Source organism: Anopheles stephensi, chromosome 2 (genome assembly GCF_013141755.1).
Source record: "Anopheles stephensi strain Indian chromosome 2, UCI_ANSTEP_V1.0, whole genome shotgun sequence".
NCBI classification, from domain to species: domain Eukaryota; kingdom Metazoa; phylum Arthropoda; class Insecta; order Diptera; family Culicidae; genus Anopheles; species Anopheles stephensi.
Window position 1 is genome coordinate 19,511,575 of NC_050202.1, and position 24,994 is coordinate 19,536,568.

Sequence of the window (24,994 nt, forward strand, 5' to 3'; positions counted from 1 at the left end):
AGGCGCGAAATGTTCGTGAAAGAAACATTCAACAGAGATATCGTTAGGAGCTTCGTAATTAATTTCGAGAAACTGCCCCATGGCACCATGCGAACGCCCGGCAGGTGAGCAATCAAATGGCGCCTAGCACGATTGTCGTTGGATGGGTGGGAATAAAAAGCTTTGCAAATAGGTGGCTGTAACAACGTACAATTTAAAGCAATGATCGAGAACTTGGTGGAGCAGCTTGAAGCCAGACCCGGTGTGGCTTTAAAAAATGCCCACATGTGAGCCGACGCCGACGATACTCGCGGGGGGCGTGGGGAATATTTAAAGCTTTCTAGTACCATCACTTTGCATAATTTACAATCAGCATGGACACTTGATTTTACATTTAATTATTAAAATTAGGCACGCAAAGCAAAGCGGCCGTAGCTTAGGCTGGGTATGTTATTTTCCGCCCGTTTGCTACTAACACCGCTCATTAAAATGATAATGAATAAAACAAGGGGTGTATAATTTTGCGACTACAAAGTGTTACAAACATGCTTTAATTACTGGCCGGTTTCCAGGTGAACGAACTTACCAAATAGTGGATTTAAAACACCCACTTCATTTGGCAGGGCATCGAGTAATTTATGATTTTCATTCCAAATGAAACATATGGATTCTTGTATGGATTTTACTACCGAAATTAATTTTTCCACCAAATGCACCTCTTTCCATGTCAGCTTAATCTCGGATTACACAGTCACGTCATTTCGGTTCCAGAAAGAAAAAAAACCCACCAAATCCACACAAGTCAATCAAAAATTCAATTTAATCCATCCACTGCTAAAGTAGGAATTATTCCAATGTAGAGAAAAGAAAGCCAACATGAACAAAAGTGTACTGTGCATATGATTGTGTGAGTGCGTTTTGTGGTGACAGCCGTAAAGGAGTGGCTTAAAACTGAGCTCAGCACAGCATAAAGCCACCATTAAATCCACAAATGTGAAGGATCGAGAATTATGATCCATTTTAGTTGGTTCAAAACTATTCCCATTAGCCTGGCACTCCGTTTTCCTGTTGTGGCTTCTCTAATTTATACACACACTCACGGTACACATGGTTGTAAAACGACATTCCTAGCCAGCTGCTAGCCACCACCATAGCCCGTCAAACGGCTGACTGTGCAATTATGCAGATAATGAAAATACTTCCCGAGGGCCAATTGTTAGGCTTCTCGTGTTTTCCCGGCTTAGCGTTTCGGGCGCTGGCGGCCATTGCCCGCATTGGTAATGGGCAGTAGTTTGTTTACGGTGAAAATCATTCGTTCCGTACCGCGTGGACAATCACTAAACCGAAGAAATTTAATTTGTGAAGGTAAAGTCGTTTATGCGAATAACCGTCGGGTTTGATTGAGCGTATGGCGTCTGTAACTCGTGGGTAGATATGAAGTAAAGTTAGAGTGGTGATAAAAAGTTTATATGCATAGAAAAGGACGGATACAACTAGAGAAATTGGTGGTTACCAAGAGAAATTTTTAAAAATGAAATAAATCGCCTAAAGGTATGCAAATTGCTAGACAAAAATTTCTTATGCACGGCATTTGAACGATTTTTGGGCACAACTTATTATATTTAATTTATACCATTATTGAACAATCATTTTCATATTCAAAAGAACTTACCAACCTCATGTAAACTGGTTATAGCTATCATTTGCTTCTTACCTGCAAAAAGATAAATAAAAAATGAAACGAAATATTAGTATAACTGCTAAGACATTGTGAAGAACGTACATTGAATATCGTAATAATCAAATCAAGATTGAAAGATCCTTGAACCCTTCTCACCAACCACAAACAGCTCAACGGATGAACCCAAACACCGTAAAAAACTAACTTGTTTGCGATAACTTCCGGCGAACCCAACGCTTCTGCCGCTGACACTTCGATTACTACAGTGTCAAACACCGTTGACGATGGGATGAAATTTATAAGCATCCGTGGAAGCACTTATTGTTCGAACCGCATCACTCACTACCATAATCAAAACCAACATGCACGTCGAACCGTGAGATCGACACCAGGCAAATGAAGGGTACCACTGAGACTTTTTTTTTGCGCAGCGTAAAAAATGGGTTTTTAGCAATTAAAGCCAAAATGTAAAACAAAGCACGTTTTCACCCATCAGCTAAAGATCATGCCGGGTCGTTCGGCAGGAGAACCATGGCAAACACAAACTTAAAAAAAAACAGCGTGAATAATTGAATTACTGAACGATTTAATGGGCAAGCTAATGAAATGGTTGGTGTTGGAAGCAAAACAGAGAGTAAGGGCAAAAATAAGCAAATAATCGCGCTTCACCAAACAATTATAGTTTAGATTGAATTTTCCTTCCGGTTGGGGTAGAGCGACCCGAGCGCTGTGGGGGAAAATGGTGGATAAAGCAAATGGTGAACGGAAAAGGTGGCTTTTGGAACATAATTCAATTGACCTTCATGAAGCCATACAGCCTGACCGGAGTTTAATGGGCATTACTGAGGCACAATAGGAAAATAATTGTAGTAAGTGATATCGTGGTAGAAATTTGGTGGTTTTCAACAAAAAATATATTAATGAAATGCATTAAGAGTCTTATTATTAGAGTGGTTGGCCAATTAAAAATAAAATTATTATTATGCCATTTATAACAACCTTTTTTTAAGGTCGTTAAATAAGTGTCTCCATGTTTAGATCAATTTGCTGTCGATATGTAAACTTAAAAAAATTATACACTGTAAATATTACTAAAACTATATTATTTTATTCATCAGGAACGGCGTGGTCCTATTGCTAGTTATAAATATTTGATTAAGCTATGTTGGCTAAATCAATAAAAAAAAAGTTGCTGGCAACAGGCCTCACTGTTAAAGAATATTCTTAAGCATCAGCAGCTTTCTTATCTCTTAGGCGATAACGGCGCCATGGCAGGACCGGAGTTCAAATCACAACGCGAACGCCTTCCATTGAAGAAATTGACAGGCCAAGAGCATCGCCTAAATAAGGCAAAATATCAGGGGGAGGAATTACCTGGGTAATTTTTTATGAATTCGTAATTCGCCAGCAAATGTGGTTATGAAATGCCACTTCAAGCCTTTATAATTTAAAAAAAATAAAAAATATTAAAAAAAACTTTATTTAAAGATTTTTTTTAAATTGCGTTCTAAGAAACTATCTGTTAAAATTGAATAAAGCTCGCCTTTATGTGTAACATTAAAAGAAATAGATGCCCCTAATAAAGTATAAATATAAACTCTAATTTATATCTGATTTAATTGTATGATATATTTTGGCTTTGTTTGCATCAGATTAAAAAAACATAAATTTAAGGTGTATTTTTTACTGATATGATATTATCCCACTTTTCCCTAAAATTTCAATTGCAATTTACATATCAGAAATTTGAGTGAAACGCTTCGTAAGCGTTTGAAGCGTTGCGATCGATAACCAAGTGTTCGCCAACAGAACAATTTTTCCGTAAAGTTAAACTAAGGATAAAGAAAAGGTAAAATGTGTTAGAAAAATGAAGAAAGTCATAAAGAAAAGTGATAGCTGGTAATTGAAAACTTATCAAGACACAATATAGGAAGCCAATGTCATTAGAAAGTAGTGAAGAAAAAGCTTAGAAAAAAAACGTCTTGCATAAAGCCGCTTAAGAGTTAGAAATTTAGTTTATTAATTGATTATTGGCCATACCAATACATTTTCCAAACTATGTTGCTCTATTGTTTTGTCTGCCACTGTAAGTTGAAAATGAGCTTCCACTATTCACGCCGTACAGCAACAGCGTAATAGGATAAAAGGATGCACTTCATGTAAAAGCCATGATACCATCCCAATTATAATCCGCCCGGCCATAATGTGTTTTACTGACAGTTTGCATCATAATTACCGATATTTATCTGCTCGAGATTGCAATCATAATCTCGGAACCTACCACATTAACCCGTGTTATTGACAGCTCATTTGCCGAAAATTATCGGCCAATCGCATGTGAGTTGTAAAGCGAACGAGCGAATTACATGTCCGGGGTTTGGATAGTTCGATTTATTGGATATGATTTTAGATAAACCTACAATCAAACCCACTTTAATTTTTTCTTAAGAAATACCGCCCAACAGCAATTTATAGTGAATTATAAACCAAAAACAAGGGGAAATTGCTATCCACCATTGCCATGCATCAAAGCGAAAGCGTACGGTAATGTTTATTTTGCTGCTCATTTAAATCTTTTCACCGGCGCACGGAGCATAATCACATCTGCCCCGATGCTCGGACGAAAGCTTAAAAAAAACCCCATCACGGCAAAGGTTTACGGTCGGGGTTTTGGCAGCTAAAATGGTAATGTTTTTGAAGCGCTGCGGAATCGCTTAAGTGCACAAACGAGGCGAAACTTCTCGGTACACGGGGTCGTCTGTTGATGCTCACCCTGACCTAAACACAAGATTATGAAAATTGTGGCGGTAGAAAACGGCGGTAAAGGCAACATTAAAATAAAACCCGCAAAACCGTGGATATGAACTGCAGATGGAGAGCGAGAGAGAGGATACAGAGAGCCAGGTATGGAAGAGTAATGTGCAGCCGGCACAGAAAAGGCACATGTCTGCGTTGTTTGACCAACGCGAGCAGGAAGAGCATCATCTCGCAGGAAAAGGCCCACCTTGCAACCTTCCGCTGCACTACCGACCCGCTATCCCCCTGCACCGAAAAGTTTAGGGTAAAGGGCATACACCCGACACACACATACACATACTCAGTGCATACAATAAGGGGGGGTTCCCTATCGCAAACAGCACGGTGAATCCATCGCGATGGTGCGATGCACTTGATTCGCTATAAATAACAGATTGACGTGACGGGTTGGTTGGGACGGACGGCGAAACATGTTTACCATATATTCACCGACATGCTTTCGTTCGTTCGGCAAAGAGAGGTTCCCCAGCGGATGCGTTTCGTCCCGGTGACCGGATGCATCGGCGACTGGAGCAAGTCATATGACGCGCCGTGTGAGTGCAATTTGAATCTGCATAATGGATGTATGACGGCATGTTTACAGGAAATTTAACAGCAATCGGGAGAGCGGGTGAACCGGACAGGAAAAGGGATATTTTAGTTCATCCGGGCCACTCGGACTTGCCCTGGATGGGTGACAAAATGGGGCGACAGCCTACGGCACAACGGAGCGACCGTAGTTGCTGTTTCGAGTGACATCCTGGCGAAGACGAAATACTGTATGAGATTAACCGGAAAGCGTAACGTCGGCTCCATTAGCTATTATTGGAAGGAAAGCAGTTTATCCTTATTAATGGAGGCAGAAATCTTGTTGAGGTTGAAATTGAAACTACACTTGCTAGACAGCAGATTTACGGAGGATGAAAGTGCTAAAAGGGAAATGGCTGTTTTTGTTTGATGTGTCTAGCGTCAATATTTGTTGCCTGAGTTGCGTTATATATTGAACATATTTGGAGAATGGAGAATTGTGTAGAAGTATAGAGAAGGTCATCCTGTTGAGGGATCGGTGAAGATAAGAGTTTAGCCCAAGACTAATGGTGAATGGCGAATCGAAAAATTGTATTCTGCCCCTAAATGTTTGCTATTTGCAGGACTTGAATGATAGAAGGATTTTTATTTAATCATTCAAAATAAATCAAAAGGTTTTAAAAGAGTAAATGGACGTTCTTTATACTATTTAGAAATATTTTATACTACTCAAAAATAGCTTGAATAAGTTCATTGAAATTGCATAAAATATGCCTAACTTTTCATTCTTTCAGCAATTTCATTCTATTTATTGAATGGACAAGTTTCACCACCCCTTTGCAAACTATTCTTCCATTTAGTTGGCAGCCCACTTTTCTCCATAGTTTAGTGCGACGACAACTTTTGCATCTTTTCCACCCGTTCCATTCATCTGGTTGACTGCCTCGACAGAATTAAACTGCATCCAAGGCGCGCGCGCCCACCCGATGTGGCTTTCGGGGGATCAGTTGTAGATTGTATTGCCAATCCCGGGTGTCGGACTAGCCTTGCCCGTGCCCGGGATAAGTTTGCGACACAAGATGGATGTAAAGTGCACGGATCAATGATTAGACTCACGGCAGGGAACGGTACGACGACGACGTCACTGACGACCCAGATAACCGATGATAATCGACTGCCAAAGCAAGCAAACAGCGGTGAGCAGTGTGATGGAACGATACGCCGGAAGTTTCTTGAACGGCTAGTAAAGGTTGAGCAATTTTCTGCTCTGAACCGGTTGCTTTATTAGCATTCTTGTCCTGTTTAGACTTGTAATTAATATTGTACATTATTAGGTTCTATTTGGTTTTTCAGTGAAGTTATATTTTCATTATACAGCATGGACATTTGATTATTTACAGAAAACTTGTACAAAAACTTTTGTGCACACCGGAGAGGAAAAAACGACGATGCGTTTAAGACTTGAAATTGGAATTGTTTCGAATTGTTCAACCGCGTCTTTGATTCACTTTCTGCCCACTGTAAGCTACCTAACATTAGACATTCCCAAGCGATAACTAAATTTTTTGTAGACGTGAAATAATTCCTCGCAGAAAAGAAATCGGCGCACCAATGACGTAGTGAATGCGAAAGCTCAAATCTATTTTTAAAAGCAAAGACATACCGCGAAGCGCAAAAAGACTTTGAAAAGCTAGAAAAGTCACTGTTGCTAAGTGCGTATGTTGAGCGTTCGCGCCAAAATGTAGGCAATGCGAGTTCATCTACACAGCGTTTGTGTTTATGTTAGTGTTAGGGCTATAAAATTTGTATTATATTCTTTTTTTCAGTAAAATATTGATAAACTGAAACAAGAAGTCTATCTTTAAATAATATATTCCAACGTCAAAATCGAAAAATTCCAAAAATCATATTCATCTGAAATCTGCATTCTCCCACACCCACACTGTTCAGCGTCTCTATTGCAAATGTGATTAACCCGCAATTAAACCCCTCCCCAACCCCTCCACTCCTTCCTTCCAAACCTACCTTCCGTATCGTAAACGTCCATCTCGATGGACTGTGAGTGGCAGTGTTGATACTGTTGGCGCTGCATGCTGAACAGTTTGCACCTTTCCTTGGCTTTCGCAAGCAGTGGCGAGGTGACGGTGGGTGGTGTTGTTGTGCTGGTGCTGCTGCTTCCTCCCAGATTGTTACCGCTACCAGTACCCCCACCGGTAGCCGGTACGTTTCGTTGCCGGCTTCGCCCTATGAAGCTGTCGCGCGCGGTCCGAAGCAGCCCGGCAGTGCTGCGGTGCTGCTTCGGCGGCGGATCCCCACCCGTGGGTGAGCTGGGCGTGGAGGGTGTGGTGGTGGGCGATGACGCAAGCGATAGGGATGCCGTAGCGGAGAGGGAGCTGGTGAGCGCGGGACAGTGGCTGTGATGCTGGTGGCGATGAAGATGTTGGCGATGGTGTGATGGATGGTCCCGGCGGCAGTGATGGGCAGCGGCTGCCGCGGTCCGCTCCCGTTCCCGTTCTTCCTCCTCCTGCCGGCGGGCCAGTTGAAAGAGTAACAAAAGCAATAGGAGAAACACTAGCACCAGCGGTGGAAGCGGAAGCAACAATACTACTACCTTTCTTTAAACCGCACTAACACACCGCCGGCTGTACGTGGGGACGGTGAGCCTCGGTACGTTTTGGGAAGGACTCTCGGGATGGTGGGAAGCGTCGGGCGGGTGGAAAGGGATGCTACAGGGTCGCGGGGGATGGAATGTGTGGTAAGAATTCTCCCTCGCTGGTCGGTCCCGATTGATGACTGGTTGGCTGGATGGATGTCGCGTGCCTTTAAGCTGATCACGAGCAACACCCAACGTCGAAGCTTCAAGAACAGCAATTTCCTGGCAACACTGCCACGAGGTCACACATACACACTCACCAAAGGCTACTCTTTTGTGCGTTTGGACACGAACCGACTCTTAGCTCTTTTCACTCTAACGCTCTCCTTTTCTTACTCGCTGTCACCCACTATCTGCTCCACGATCAACTCCACTGGCGGCAGAAAGCAACGAACCACGTGCGATGCACCTCGATGCACCACATATATGGTGACACACACACAAACACGCTATCACACGCTCCTTACACCAGCGTTACACTCGGCACTTTTAAAGCACTCTTTTAGACCACAATATTTCAGGACCAACAACAGGCCGGATTATGGAAGGATTTTCTTACAGTTCCAAGCGCCACGTGACTTCGAGGTTGCCGATTTCTGGCAGAACACTCTCTCACACACACACACACCCCAACAGGACACAACTGATAATGCTGTTGTCAACTTTTCAGCACCTCCGACAATAGCACGACACACACACACACACACTCGAGATGGAAGATATTCACAGTTCGCTTTATCACACGCTACCTCAGATAGACTGAGCGATATGTAAACATTCACCGAACGATCTGAACGAAGTGCGGTTCTTTTTAGACGAGCTTTGTGTGGACGAACAAAAAAAAAAAGAACGGAAAGAAATCACAGTGAGTCACGGAGACATCGCTCGATCTATCACTGCTCGGTAGTTGAAGTATCAGTCCAACAGAAAAATAAGCCTTTTGTGGGTGAAGTTCTACCAGCTACGGTTGGGGAGACAACGAACAGGTGGAGCGACCATACTATTGTGTCGGGAAACGCAAAAACTTCCCAACTCGTCTGTGGAGGAACTCGGCTCGGGAATTGAATCACTTTCACCCGCACACAATAGTTCAACTTTTAACCTTCTAGCCGTGCTGAAGGTATGCGACACCTGCGGTGCTTTGCAGCACGAACCGGCAGCAGATGACAGCCCAACTTCTTACACGAATTTTCTATTCCCCTTTTGCATCGGAACTTGTGTGTGGCACCTGATTTCGTGAAGAAATTTCTTTCATACTTTTACTACAGTTTTTTTCTTGGTGCTTGCGGCAGACTTTTTTTCATCTTATCGTAGCGCACGCAACTTGCAGAAAAGAATAGTTATTCAGTCGTTATACATTGAGCGACATTGGTGACACAGAGATTGGCAATTTTTGTGGCACGGAAAGCATTCAGGGCCCAGACCACCACCGCTTCAGACCTTGGCTGCAGTCTGGTGCAAACTACGACCAACTTTCCAAAGTGGTATCGTTTACAATTACAAACTGTTTGCTGAATGTTCTGAATGTTCCGGGCAGGAAATGGAATGTACATTCACTGCAAAAAGGTGCAAGCTCGGGCAATCATCGTCGTGGTCGTCGTCGGGCCATGGATACATGCACTCTGTTCCGCACAGCCACGGTGATTGGAAATAGTTTCCAGTTCGATTGGTAGACATTTTTGCTTCATTTGATTACCTTCGTTACGATGCGGTTTGGTGAGGTGGATGGGAGTGTGAAGTGGTGCGGGAGAGGTGGAAAACGAAGGTTTCTGTATTTAATTGGGAGTTTAAAGACATTTAAAGATTTGTTCGTTCAAGAAGGACTAAAATGAAGTGATAATTTCGAGCGCTTGCATACACTTAGGCGCATATATGCAAAGACCAAGTAAAACCCGATTCTTGCCCCCCTTGTTTTCTTGAAATCAGTAAAGAATATTTTTTCCAACAGATTCAATGTCCCCTAAAGTCATGGAATCATATTACAACATGTAAAACGTACTCAAGTTTCAACTTTAAAAGCAATTGAACAATTGTTCAAAGAGTTTTGGGATATGGTGTTGAAATTTGATTCCAAACAAGGATCTTTTAATTTTGTTTTGAACACATAATTAAAACAAGATTTTTTAGCAAAAATTGTGACTAAATGTTTCCTGTAAGAACTGATGAAAATTTCAAAAAAAAACTGAGAAAAATAATCATATTTTTCTTGGTTATGTTTATTTTTAATCATCTCATCTGAACATTAAATTGAAATTAAAATTTACAATATTAAAAAATAATAATTTCAACTCTTTGAATTCTAAGAAGTACCCAGCAATAAAGATACAAAAATACTGGAAAGAGCAAGTAATAAACGGAACCATTACCAGTAAACCATTACATTAACTCCGTAAAGTATGCAACCCGCATTGCGTATCACCATGGTTCCGATAATGTGCTCCCTAGCAACACGGTGTCAAACCAGCTCAATATGTTAACTGCGCGCTCATTTACCCTGTTTTTACTTGTTGCGTTTCACAAACAAGGTCACAATAACCCATTACAGTGCTTGTTTGCTATCCCGCTAAACACACGCACACACAAACACACAATCAATAAATCCTCCATGTAATGAATAAATTTGTCATCGAACAAACTGTCCTGCTCCTCCGCCGAACGGTACAGTGATCCCCGGTTGATATCTATTCCCAAAGAGTTGATCAACACCGTAACCACAACATGCTACTGACCCCATGGGTAGAGCCTTGTTTTTCCTTGGACCATACCTTTGCCAAATGTGTTCCCACGATGACGGCAACCCGAACTGTATCGCCGATCCAACCGAGAAAAAGAAAAACACCATCCCACCACGCATATCAAATTACACATTTTTATTCCATCATCTATCACGCCGAACACCCCAAACAAGAAAGGTACGCACGTGCCCGATGTACATCCCAGGCAAACACAATGTATTTTTGCCAAAATGCTTTCACTGGTCCGTTTTCTGGCCCGGTCCGGAACCTGTCCGTATGTGTCACAGTGAAAAAATCGAACCGATAGGAAGAGTGTCTTCCTTTAACCAGTTTTCCTGGTTCCCTCTTCCAACCGAACCCGCTGAGACAAACAACATTTCACGGGCACGGACCAAGGGTATTTGTCTTTTATGTACCGTGTCTGGTGTATCGATTCAACAAAGACTCCAAACCGGGACGGTATGTCCTCCGTGGTTTCTTTGCCGAACGATCCGGGTGAACTTTGGTGGCCCGGGAGAACCTTCGCCTTGCCCAACAAAAAACAAAACCGGATCCAAGAAAAGACCATCGCGCGCGACCGTGCTCGGTTGCTCAATTATTTATTCCTCGGAGTCTACAATCGTACTCGGAGTAGTGGAACGCACCCCGTGACTGTCGCTAATGTTGGCAAACATAAAAATAGTCTACTACCGAGGGGGGAGAGATCGTGCGATTTGCTACGCGAGGTGAGGTGGATGATTCGGTCCAGCAAATAAATTCCAAACTAAAGCACAAACTCGTCCCACTTGCTCCAGCAGTCTGGTAGGCCTGGTACGCAGGCCTACCATACCGAAAAGTTGTCCCGTGGCGATAAGGATCTGCTTCCCGTTCAGGCGCGCAATGACCGATTAACGACTGGTTGAATGTTTTGCCAGTGGTTGGGTGAAAAGTTTCGCTCCACGCAGTCCGCCGTAGAACGGAAATGGCACTCAACGTATAAAGCGGGTTGAATTATTCAACACGCTACACACTATGGTTCTAGCCGAAGACGTTGCGTCGGTCACAGGACACGCGTTAGTTTGTGTGAGTGGTTAGGTAAAGGTTTTTTTTTGGTAGGGACGTTACCTTGAACATTCGCAGACATCAAAAGCGATATACCTTCGGTGACCTTGGAGAAGTCCGCGAGGCGTATCGGTTGGGAGAGGATTAATTGTTAGGTGGTAATTAGCCCATTTCTCGGACAAGAATTCATTAAACTTGGCAACCGCTTTTTGGGGGATAATGAGAGCTTTAGCAACTCTTAGATTAGGGGAATATTCTTCAAGGATCTTAAAGGACGCAGATAAGCGTTATCATTTCAATACGATAAATGACTTAATTATTTGGGTTTCATCAATCTATCGCTTTCTGCCAAGAATTCTCCAAGGCTTTGCCCAACTTCCCAACTTCAGAAGGTCTCCAACGCCTACAAGCAATCCAATTGCTAGTTTGTCAGATGGAATTGTTTCGTTTCCGGTTTCCTGTTTGCAGTTTCGCATCCAGCACTTTCATTTGATTTCCGCACTGATGAATATTAATGTGCCCAACGTCGGCAAACGCTCCGCACAGTCGGTCTTCCGATAATAAACTTCAAGTCCTTGCCGGAGTTGGCGAATCTCCACCCAGGGCAAGGGTGCGATTGGTCAACGATTGGTTTGCCGGTGTTAATGAGTCAATGTGCAGCAATGGACACAAACGGACGAACCCGGCCTGTCAACAGGTACTACCGGGAAACCTTCCCAACGCTTACACAAGGTCGTAAGGATCATCGTGGTAGTCGGTTTTGCATAGCGTCAGGGTTGGGAGTGCTGATCGACACGCAAGGCCCGTCCCCGTCGGACGAACGGACGGACGGACGGACAGTGAGTGATAATATTTCGAGCCACGGCTTCTCCGCGTCTTCTGATATCTGACTGACGGGCATCTTAATGACTGGCGCACGTAAAAGCGACCGATCGTTCGCAAATGCCAAGGAAATGGTACAAGGACGCTTCGCGGAAATTCCACGCCCCACTTGGCACTTTGACTTCCTGCGATTCTCTGTATGGGTTGGGCCGGGTGGGATGCACCGGCCTCGATGGGATGGTTTAATCAACCGAAATTGTCTTGCTGGCTGGACTGGGCTTAATGTTGGACACGGGTTCTTCGTTTGGCAGGCGGCCCAGTGAGTGAATCACGGTCGTGTTGCTTGTACGCGAGCTTGTTTCGACACTGTCCGAGAGGGATAAGTAATTTTGGCTCTTACCTTTAGTCCCCTGTTGCTGAATAATAAATAAAGCTCATGGATATTTTATTCCCACATGGATGTTTACAAGGTAATAATGAGTTGCTTTTTCGTGGTTTATTCGGTAGAAGATATTAACATTTCGCGAACAACTTAATTCAGGTGAAACAAATATTCAGATTGATTTTGCTACATGTAAAATGAGTTTCTTTTTAGAACAGGACTTACAGGGAATCTCTGCTTGTGCCATTTTCTAGCAACATTAATATGCCAAATTAGGGTTACAGTTGTTATTGAAAGAAGAACCTTAGCACAACGGATTAACGAACCACAGGATGGATTAATAATGAGATATTTAGCAAAACTTCTAGTAAACTGTAAAATATTTTAGAATAATAATAAAAAGACGATAGTACTATTTGAGTAGCAGTATCACCTTCTGTTTCCCAGCAGGATATTATTCGCAGCTATTACAGTATACTAAGTTCTAATGCTCTAATAAGGATTTACAGGGCATCCAAGAGCACATGTCTAACTTCAAACGTGTGGAGATATTGAGATGTTGAAAGAACAACTTTCAAAATATTTGTTCCTCGTCTTCAGATCTCTTATGTGTGCTATACTATCAATGATATGGTTTGATGGCCAGTATCGGGTTGTACGGTACACGGACTAAGCGGTTCGAGCTCGCAAGGTCCTCCGAACGCTTTACAATCTCGCCTCCGATCATCACAGTCAATGTGGTAAAGGGTCTCCAAATTTCACTTCACTTAGGGCCTCCAAGGGGCAAAATTCGCCACTGGTGATGGCGTTTGTGAAACGGTTATTGACCGTAGAAAATAAAAACTCATTGTTGTCATTCTCAAATTTACGTACATTTATACATTAACCACAAGACACATTACCTATCACTCAACTTCTCAACTTCAAGCATTCTTTGATACATTTCTCTTCTGAGTAGTGTAGAATGCAGCGAACGCATGTAACTCGAGTTGCAATTCCTAAGGGAGAATGAAGATGGCTGAAAGACAGCCACAAGTACCTTAGTGGGTAGTGCCTCATCATCTATGAGAAGTTTAGGATAAAAATTCAGCTACTTTCTGCTTTAGTTATTAGTATGTATAATAGGCATAGGAGTTTAGGCACTAGAGAACCAAAGAATTTGTTCTGCAAGAGATGTTCTGAGCTGGAAATGATTTTTTTTCCTTACGATGATCTAATCAGCAATCAATCAAACGGGTGCAATCAATTCAAGGAAGCAAGAAATGTCAGGCGAAGACCTTCAAAGCAATACTTACAACCGTTTTGTTTTAATTAATCTAAAAAAATTACCTTCTTCTGTTTCTTCCTAAAAAATACAGTTACAATTTTTGCTATAATCGATAACAAAGAAATCCAATACCTTATCTTATGAACTTCGCTATACCAAAAACAATTATCAGCAATTCGTAGACCACGGGGCGTAATTTGGCATTTGCCTGCCAAAGGGCCCTTTAACGGTGTGCCGATCAGTTTTCCGGTGTGCCGATGAAACGCTGATTCCATACCGGCCACCACCACCACCACAAGCTTCTGTTCCGGCCCGGGACAGAGAATCAATATCGAGGGCACTAAGCCGAGAGGGGGTAACCTGTTCCCTCCCCATTTTATTTCCACTTTTACTACCCTGCCACTGTAGTGGTTTAGTGAAAATAGAGCAAAAAAGAAAGCAGCTAACCACCGATCGGCTCCTGCTATAGCTTCTACACCTTTGTCATCGCGAAACTGGCCTTCTTTAGAAGCCTCTGTAAGGGCAAAAAGGGAAACGCGTGGGAAGGGAGTAGCAGTAGCAAAGAAGAAGAAGAAGTCACTGAAGGCGCCTTACACACTCCGGCCCGAAAGCCCAAAGCCCAAGGTCCAAGTGTTGAATAATTAAATAAGTCAATTAGTATTGAAAATTGATACCACGCTATGGCGGTTAGAGGTGGGCGAGGTCCGAAGAGGCCGGTAGGACTGGTGGAAAGGAAGGAGAACAGCTTTTCCATCCCTTCATATGTTTCCACCCGCCTTTCTCCAACAGTAAGCGAAGTAGTAGTAAAAGTGGCAAAAGGTGGACTTTTCCTGTCACTTCAGGTTACGCCAGCACCGGTTCACCGGGCGCTCGGGATCTCGGTACGGGTCCGGCCTTCGCCAGCGCTTCGATCCGTCCACTTGCGCGGTTCCTGCTCTTCAAAGAACCGCTTATGGGAGCAATAAGCACCATTAAGGGGGGGGGGGGGGGAGCATAATACCAAGACCTGAGTGGTGAGAGCGGAAGGCGGCCGGCAGCAAGTTTTCAAGAAAAGCCCTGGAAACTCTCCACCACGGGGGGTGCCGACACACAATGTAGGCAAAAGTGAAAAACCCATTGAATAATTTTATTTCTCCCCACGCGAAGGGCAAATGAGTAGCGCGCTGCTCGAAAGCAAATCATTTGAGCCCTTTAGCCGGTTGATTGTGATAGGACGGTGTGTGTGTGAGAGAAGGAAGACTTTTCCCTCTTTTTTTATTTGCTTCCACGTCAAAGTTACAACTGAACCGGGCGAACTGCCCGGCAGGCATATTGGCACGATGAAATATAATCTGCTTGGACCGGAACTTTTGCCTCGTTCAAGGTGTCTCATTAAGAATAGCTTCTTTGTTCCGTGTCCACAATCGCAGTATGCGGAAAGTGTCAATAATCTGAATTGAGATTCACCTCATTGAGGGGTGGGCAAAAAAAACACGGCGGGAAAAAATAGGCCAAAAGAGGAAAAGCGTTTCTAGAACCAATTCCAGTGTGAACGTTTAAGGACTAGGTAGGCTTCATAGAACCGTGGTTAAAGTGATAAGCTTGTACACCGACGACTTGTGTTCGATACCAAACTGACACACGAATAATTTTAAAAGAGATAGCACTTTTTCTAATAATTCATGAAGGTTTTTCCTCTTAAACAAGACTTTAAACAGAATTTCCTTCAAGTTTTGGTTATGTTTTCTGTCACTTTGACAGTTACAAAAAAAAACTGTCTTCCAAAAAAAGAAATGTAGCAAAACGTTATCTTATCGTGTTATGTATGCAATAGATTCTGACAGTAACACGTACCGCGCATAAGTCGCGTCGTTTCGGGTATGATTCTACTTCCCATCGCATTTGCCAACTATTTTGCATAACACTGAACTGAACTACCTTCTTGCAACACTGTCTTTTTCAGATCTTCTCGTTCCAAAAACTGGAAAAAAGGGGAGCAAGAAACAAATCTCCCATCAACGTTTCCGCTCCCCCAGATCTGTACCGCTTGCAAAACGCTGTTCTTCCGGATCGTTACATTCTCTAACGCTTTCGTGGACACTGGCAGCCAAGGCACCGAGCGCAGTTGAAGAAAAGTTGTGCAATTTTAAACAACCATCGCCGGTCGGCGGTAATAGTCCTGGCAACGCGACATACAAACGAATTTTCTCGTATGCATCGCTCATGAAACATTGAGAACGGTTTTTTTAATGTTTGACCCCGGTGCAGTGTATGAAGTAGATTGTTCAGCAGAGCAAAACAAAGCAGACGGGATAGAATGGCAAGTTCACTCTTTACGGAGAATTTTATCTCGTGCCAGCAGGGACAATATCTTCAAGCGAGCAAGAATGATGCTATTTGCATAATATTTTTTTAACAATAAACTGTAATTGTATTTTCTGTTTGTAAACATGCTCATTTGGAGATCGATTTGCGTGAGCTTTCAGACTGGCTCTTAAAACTAGAGGTAGCATTGGCAAATTCTCGTTTATTTACCATTTTGCAAATTTATAACGATTGCTCAGTTAATAATTCAAAATTCAGCTTTCAAGTTGCTTGTTGAAGTTTGGCTGCTTTCCTCTCTCTCGCGGTCGATTATCATCCGGGAGATGGCTGAGCAATGTAAATCAAGAAAGTATAACATCCTTTGGCAAACATCTGCAACAAAATCGTATGCTGTTGCTGGTATTGCATTAAGTGATCCGGTTAGGGTGGCTTTACACGGTGCGAATAGTTTTGATTTGTGCATTTCGTGTTAGATACACGAAAAAAGCATAAAAGTCGCTCGTAAAACTCAGTTTAAAAATGAAAGTGTTTTTTCTTGTGTTAATAAGAATTTATATTCAAATGTTTGATGCCTAAGAAAAGAATATTTTTTAGCTTTAAAATGCTTCTTTGGAATTCAATTCATCGTAAGTGATTTTATTGCATTTTAAGGACATTCAATGAACAATACGGCCAGGCCGTCCTGCAGGATAAAAAAAAAGATATTCATTGTCCGAAATTGCATAATGATAACGAACACAGAAATGATAGACACCTTCACTTAGTAATATTCACATTCGAGAGGTTTTAACGCGAAAATAGGTAGGAAGTGATGCTTATTTAACTTACTTAATTCTAAAGTCGTATGGAAAATTTATCCGAACTGTATGAAAGATTCCATTTTATGATTGTAAAGTTCCACAAAGGAGCTAGCAACGTCCCACTCTTCATTAGAACCATAGTGGGATGTTGTTCTAAGTTCTAAGTGATTCTTCATAAAATTTTATTTTGAAAGAACATTATGTAGGTTTCGACCCATATGTCTTAATTAATTAATTCTTGTATGTCTTAATTAAAATCGCAGCTCATGTTCTTGCAATGCTTTAAATTATTTTTAACAAATTATTCTTAGTTCAAATTTAAATTCAAGGTATCAATCATATCTTCCAATCCAATACTCAAGTAATTATATTTTATTTTCCACATAAAACTGCTTCTGATTGCATCCGTGTGCAACCCACTTAAGCGCCACACAACTCCAAAAGTACCCACGGAATAAAGTACATCCCAGCTCGATTGCAAGCAGTTTCCGTGCTTGTTTTTCCTTACAACCTTACAAAAGCACCGACCGAAAATCTTACCTCACCGCGAAGAAACAAACAATGTGCCTGCATTTCGAATAACTTAAGTAAGGCAGCTTGAGAAAATGAAATTGTTTCCTACCGGTGTAGACTGAAGCGGAAAACTGCAGGTGCAAAACCATCCTTCGGCTGCTACGAATCATCTGTTGCCCAGGGGGAAAAATGGAAAATGCATTCACGTTGTTTTTTTCTTACAAAATCCCTAGAGGAAAACTCCAACCAAAAAGTTGCATCCCTATCTCGCTCTCCTTGGAGGTTCGGTTTCGTATAATAGCACAGAAAACAAATGCTAATGGAAAACAACCAATCGTAAGGAATGATGCTGGGCGCGCTAAATATAGCGCCTATAAAACGGCCAAACCTCATATGGAAGTCGTTTATCAGTGTTAACTCCACCATTGGAAGGATGATAATAAAAATCAAAATCTAATAAACCCGAAGCGTGCCGGTTATGTATGGTACGGTTTGTAAAGCACTCTTCTCACCCATTCCCCCTGTGTGGTTGATAATTTATCAAAAAACACTCTGCTTTTCCTCCCTCGTTGAAGGGGTCGGTGTGCGAAAAATCCGAGTGTGGGAAAAAGATGAAGCAAATTGCTAGACCATCCAACCCAACTTGTTGTACAATTCTTCATCACCAAACGTGGCACGGTACGGCGTCCCGGAAGGCATCTGTTGTGTTCTCGATCCATCACCATCCCACCCATCATTCCCGATTGGTGACTGGTTGCTGCTGCTGCTGCTGCTAAAATTCATCGATTTTTCATCCCTTTCAACGTTTCGATCAGGGATCGTGATCGGGTCGCAAAAGGGTACCGGCAAACAAGAAGAAACTATTGCTTCCTCATCGACCCCAGCAAGGAGTATGGGGGTGTGTGTGTCTGTATGTGCGGAAAACCTAACACAAACGAGGCCAATAACAGGATGCGTGAGCGTGCTGCATCGGGCGATGGGAGATTTTAGGCAAAAAAGGGGAAAGCCCAAAAATAAACTTTCCCAACAACGCTGGAGCTCCGGTTGGTTGGTGGCTTTTCCATCGCACCGGAAAAGCCCCGCTCGAATTCGCTACACGCCTCGCCGCTGCCTCTGTCTGTCTGTCTGTCCGCCCAGCGGAAGTGAAACATTCTGGTGAGGCTGGTGAACTAGATTGAGAAGTCGGTTGATAGACTTTTCATACGGTTTGGGGAACAGCCACACCAACGAACCTTCGATGAGGAATGAAACATCAAATTAGATTTACGGTAGACTATCCATTTTTTATTCATACACCCAGGCCGGAGGATGTGTGTGTGTGTGTGTGTAACAAGCTGGTGAGATGATTCTTGAAAGGGTTTAACCTACAACAACCACGTACTTGTTCACAACTTCACCATCATATCTTGCAGAAAGCCTCCGACGTTCGAAAATTATTTTGTTTTACGGAAGCTCCCTGTCATGTGTGTGTGTGTGTGTGTGTGTGTGTGTGTGTGTGTGTGTGTGTGTGTGTGTGTGAGTGTCTTCGACACCTTCAGATGAAGCAATTAAAGACAGGATAGTGGCTTATCCTTCGGAGGGTTACCAGGAACCCATCGTCAGCCCTGTTTGGCAGCAATGGCTCAATGAATTCAATTACAAAAGTTAGTTTAATTATTGCTGCGGGGTTTTGAAATTGAATATTATGGTTCGTACGGTTTTTTGACGTCGAGTAATTACTAGCAGCGGGAGACGCTGTTGGAGGTACGCAGATGGATGGCAGGATGTTTGAAAGCCAGCCTTGCGAGTGTGATAAATAATCAAATACAATTATTGAATCAAGAAGAGCGTTGCGGTAATTGATGGGAGTTTGAAAGTTTGAGTGTAAAGTTATCGGTTAGAGTGAATTTTTTATGCAGACAATATTCATGATACCTGGAATTCTTCTTGATCTTGTTGAAAAGCTTTTCCTCAAAGTTTCTGTGTTTGTTTTCCTTGAAAATTGATTGAGGATTTTCAAGCAATTTCGCATACTACTTGAAAACTGATTTAGAGATAATTTTTAAATATGTACGCCTAAATGTATGCAATATGTGTAACACTCATCGTTGCTCTTGCTTTAGGGGCTTAAACGGATAACTTAGCTGCTTTTTGAACTGATAAAAAAAACTTTAGAAAAAACGTATGTAATTTAAACTAAAAGGAAATCAACAAAGCTTTGAAGCAAAAAACAACCCCTAAAATAGCTTTTTAAAAGCCAAAAAAACCTATCTGATTTTGGTCCAGACCGTATGTAAATCAAATAAAACTGTCCAACAACAAACATATCGCCTGTCTTATATCACTCTGTCACGGTAAATTGCACCGCCAAAACCTCTAATTCTTCCCGCGAATCAATCAACATTTCAAACCGGCTTCGAAAAGGGCTCTCGTGCGCCTTCGGACCTGTGTTCACAACCGTGTCATTGCTTCGTCAAAGACAACTGCCGGGAGTGTCCTTGCGCTTGAGCAAAAGTGCAAAGCAATCCATCCGAAAATCAACACGCGAGAAATAGGCCCCCGTCCCTTGTACCCCTGAGCCGGCAAACCCCTGCCATCAAATGCCAAATGCCAGCTTATCCTTTTTTGATGAATTAGTGAGAGTCGGCGAAAAAAGCTGGGGATGCGCAACCAGGAATAATGAAAGCAGTGTGCAGTTTGTTCCAAAATCGTCCCACTTGACAGACGGTTTTTACAATTTCAGAGGGTGCAGTCAGGCAGTGTTTGAGTGTAAGTGTGTCCTTTCCTGCTTTCCTGGTTGTTAAAAAAATGAATGGTTCGCTTTCTTCGGTCAAACGAATGGCGACGAAGACGATCGGCCAGGAGAAATACTTTGTGTTTGCCTGTTTCGAGCATAGAAATAAATGCAAAGCGCGCAATAACGCTCGTGAACCGTTCGGTGGCGTTCGCCGTATTAATATTGCAATGGGACTCGCGCCTTTCGGCAAGCTTTCGATTACGGCTTTTTTCTTGCTTTGCTCCTTCTCATCTGCAAACCCAACTATTGTTTCACGTTTCGCTTTTAATCCTCCGTTTTTCTCAGCGCTGTATAATTATTTCAAGCTTAAGGGAAAAATATGGCGCTACTTGGTGTGAATGTTTTCACCGTAGTGGGAAATTCATTTTTCAACCCACCATCGCGAACAAGGAAAACATACAGTTTCTTGTGGCAAATTTATGACGGTTGTTGCTGCTGCTGCTGCTGCTGCTGACGTTTGCTTTTGCCGAATCGTCTGTTTTCTTGAGCAATGTTCAGCGGCCAACCCGAATAATGGTTGGAGATATGGCGAACATTAGCTAATTAAAATTCATGGCAGCCGTCCGAATGGTGTGCAACATTTTTGGTCAAAAGCAAACGAAACTAAGAAGCGCCGAGCGTACACAGACCTTCATTTTTTGTTAGTGACTGATGGGTACGTTTCGTGCCGAGAGCTTGTCAACAAAGGGACGTGCAGTTGGAAGTAGTTCAAAGATAGGAGAGCTAGTGCTCGGTTTCGTTATGGAATGCAATAGATGTCTGTTTTTTAGGGGAAAGGATTATCTGTGGTTGCAGATTTCGTAGAATTCATTTTTGACTGGAAGAAAGAGTTTTTTACATCACAAAATAAAATTGAAGCCTCAAAGTATGCAATCTGCATTACAAACAGCTTTTCGAGTGCGTTTACTTCAAAATGCACCTCTTCGGTACCGTCCTGTTTTCTAATTTTAAACGTTAATTGTTAGTCTAAATCCATTGAGCTGTGCCACCAACAAAACACCTTCTAACCTATAATACATCACACTCGTCCACAGTCGATAGGCTCACAAGAAAATAGGGCACTCAGCTCACTATCATTACACTGCCACCGCTTTCCCCGGCTTATAGCCCTTCTTAACCGGTAGCGTTTTATAAGCTTTTGTGGCTAGAGATTTGACCACAGCGCACAGCACAGAGAAAATAACCGTCCGACGAACGTGCCTCAATTTAATTAAATTAAACGTGACCCGGTGTGCGCTGCAGTGTACACATACACAGCACTGCACCAAGCAGAGCCTCGAACGGCAGGCCCGAGCCTGAGCTAGTCTACGGCACCGACTGTGAAGATGGTGTGTAGCATACCTACACAACCTTTGACCTTGCACTGGCAACAAACGACGGACGATAGGACGCGGGAAGAATTTAATGTCCACCGATTGTCTTTCCCAGTGTCGGTTCGTGCATCGAGAATTAGCTCGCCCGTCAAAGACCGTCCCACTTCACTACACTGTTCGTCTTGTTTTATGGGCATTTTATTTTGATTCTTAATCTTCACTTTACTGTCAAGCAATTTGTAAAAAATAGTAAACGTTTTTATTATCACAACTTGAATTTCACACACACACACAAACATTGCCATTAACGGCTTCGGTCCCACTTAACTCCACTCATTGTCACTCAGCTTCGCCCATCCGTTTTGCTTGATTGCATTTTCACACGCCAACAAACGCGTGTTCGCAGCTTAAAAATCACAACGAAACACCCATTCCGAAATCGCATTGCCCCTTTTTTAAGTAACAATTGCTGGACACTTTCACGTTTTCTTTGATGAACCACCTCTTTGAGGTTAGTGAGTTAAAACTTAAACGTCCGCTAGAACTCACGCGAAACAAATGCCGAACGATCTGCTCCGGGCAGGATTGGCGTGAGTGTGTGTCCTTTCCCATCAAGAATGCAGCAACAACTGAACAGTAAATCATACACTCCACTCAACGACGAGGAGACTATTGCGAACCCAGCACTTTCTCCTGCGGGTAGACTTCCGGAAGGAGCGTGGTTCGATGGGAACATGGTTCCAAGATAGCGAGCTTTTCACACTGACAAGCGTATACCCAGCACGATGATAGCGCACCAAGCTCAAAATAGACGATCGACACGACCCCTTTTAACATTTAGCGAAAGCTTTTACGTGTTCCTGACATTTCAAACTTTTGGGGGTTTGTTGTGGAATTCACTGTTTTTGCACGTTCTTTTTATTTTTATTTTATTAATTTCAACATTGATAGAATTTTTTAAAAATTCTAACCACTTTCGCTCCACATTTCTTTTCACATCCCAGACATCAATAAACATGTACTGTCCATTATCACGCACAAAAAACGACTCACTAGTTTCCACTACGGCACTCAGTCACTCACGCCGACACTCATTAACTTGCCTTGCTACGGTGCTGCAGATCACTCACGCCAACCGTGCCATAAAACCGCAACCGACGAGTGTGTGTTGCGCTGAGCTTTTGTCGCGTTGACTGGTACCGTTGACGTGAACATTCAAACTGACGACGAGTGGCACCGTTTCGCCGTGGCTAGGTAGACGATATTCAACATGTACTAACTCCGAAAAAGGGATATTACCAGCACGGAGTGGAGGAAGCGGAAGCTGTGAACATACCGCACAGTCACAAGAAAGCTTTCCCTAGTACGCTGCATCCTAGCACATACCCAAGTACGCACACACACACACATACACATAGAAAACCCGCTTCTTCCCGTGTTTGTTGGGTTGAGATTTTTGCACATTAAATCAACTTCAATCAGTGCAGCGGGCACGCAAAATAGACTTTAGAATATTCGACGCTTTTGTTGTGCGAATAAGGCTCACGGGGGGGATTACGGAGGGACGAGTTGGTCGGTCGGGCAAACAAATTATTCAAACACATCGTAAATTTTATAAGGCGCTTGTGTGTGGGATGTGTAAGTGGAAGGTAAATGAAAAGTCTGTCAACTAAGATCGAGTGATTTAGCATGCGAAATTGAGGATGAATTTTCGCGAATCTTTTTTCCAAATTGATGGTGGGTTGAATGAAGAAGGGGAGAAAGAGGTGTAAATTAAGTTGATTGTACTAGGTGGGTTTTTTATGGCATGACATTAATGGCAATGATTTTTAATTTAAAATAAATGGTTTGCTCGAATTTTTATACTCTTAAAAAATGGTTTGAAGGCAATTTTTATTGCACAAGAAGGGTGAGAAAAAGTGAAAAAATATATAATCATAATCAACATTTCATAATTTGCTCGCTTTATTAGATCTACAAACCAGCAATGACCAACAAGAAGGATAATTCTATTTGTATTCGCATAAATATGCAACGAGCAAGCAACAGCATTGACATTTTTATGCACAGCATCTACTGTCACCCGCAGCCATTGCCCCCTCCCATTGCTCATTACTCAGCTCGGCATATTGAATCAATGTCAACAAAGCACAATTTAATCACGCTGCACCTCCGGCAACCTGGAAATTATTTGTACAACATTGCACTGCACCTGACTGCCGGTTGATTACACAACCGGGATCGAATGTAAATAGATTGGACCGGCTCGTGGTGCCGAGTGCTATGGTTTTGACTGGTGACTGGTAAAAGCCAACATGTTACAAGATGAAAGCGATGCAGCACGGTCACATGCTGGAGGCTTTAAGGGGTGGGGAAGGATGTCCAATCGGCAGCACACTCTACTTCCTTCGGGCGGCCAGTTTCAATTGCAAAAGATTCCGATAGAATTATACTGTTTAAACAAAAGGCAGTATGCAACACACTTGAAATGTCCTTACAAACGAGGATGTGGGATTTTCTGTCCATGCTGTAATGCTCGGGATAAGGATGGTGCAACTTTCTCTGCTCGTTTTTCTAACTTAATCCTCGCAAACGTCTTCCATGTTCCTGCCAGTGGTATGCATTCATTAACGCTTCTGTGTACGGTACTCGGGGTTTTTGTGTGACTTTGAAAACCACAAACACAATTCACACACACACTTATACAGACACTCGCTAGAAAACACTCGGCATGATCACGTTGCTCTGTTGGTTGCGTACGAGGAGCAATCCAAGCTGAGTGGTTTCCCCATTTCTCAACCAACAACCAGCACACAAGATGCACAAAATGCAGTGAAGCGAAAGCTCTTTGATGGGTCGTTAGAAACGTTGAGTCGTTGTCATTCGGTTTGTATGTGTGTATGTATTTTTTTTTTCACCGTCCACTCTCGTTTCTCGACACAAAATGCACTTGTTTTCACAAACCACCAGGCGTCTCCATTGCGCAAATGTTCAACAATATTTTTTTATTTTTTATTTTCTCATCACCTTTTACACGGTGGCTTGCAATCGTGGACGCGAACGAAATAAAGCACTTATCACCGTTCGCCACAATGATCGAGGTGTCGGTAAGGAGGAACGGGATTAATGGAAAAGTGATACGGCTTACTAGCGCCGATGGAGACGCCCGGTGGCTCACGTTCTTACCCGATTCGAAACTTCACACCTACCCCGGCCGACTCGCCGACCATCAACCAAACGTGATAAACTCACTGACTAATAACCTTTCAACGGTACTGGGATAACCATCACCCGGCACGACACGGTGCATTTAATCGAACCGAATGCAGTGTCGCATCGTGCGGGCGAAACAGAAAGGCAACGATTTTCCGATTTCCTGCAGCACCAGCTATCGTATCGCACTG

The 24,994-nt window shown here is 42.8% G+C and overlaps 1 protein-coding gene across 4 annotated transcripts in view; it reads right to left on the reverse strand.

The window, feature by feature from the left end:
- Positions 1 to 24,994, reverse strand: part of LOC118503536 (solute carrier family 12 member 4) — a 144,249-nt gene that overhangs the window by 91,478 nt on the left and 27,777 nt on the right. The window contains exons 1-2 of one of the 4 annotated variants that reach the window (XM_036036933.1): positions 7,596 to 8,243; positions 7,010 to 7,508 (exon numbers count right to left, since the gene is read on the reverse strand). The exons of the other annotated variants lie outside the window; for them this stretch is intronic. Coding sequence (XP_035892826.1) covers positions 7,010 to 7,076 — 67 coding nt within the window. The 5' untranslated portion in view covers positions 7,077 to 7,508; positions 7,596 to 8,243. Of the gene's footprint in view, positions 1 to 7,009; positions 7,509 to 7,595; positions 8,244 to 24,994 lie in introns of those variants that run through there. 4 annotated transcript variants of the gene reach the window in all.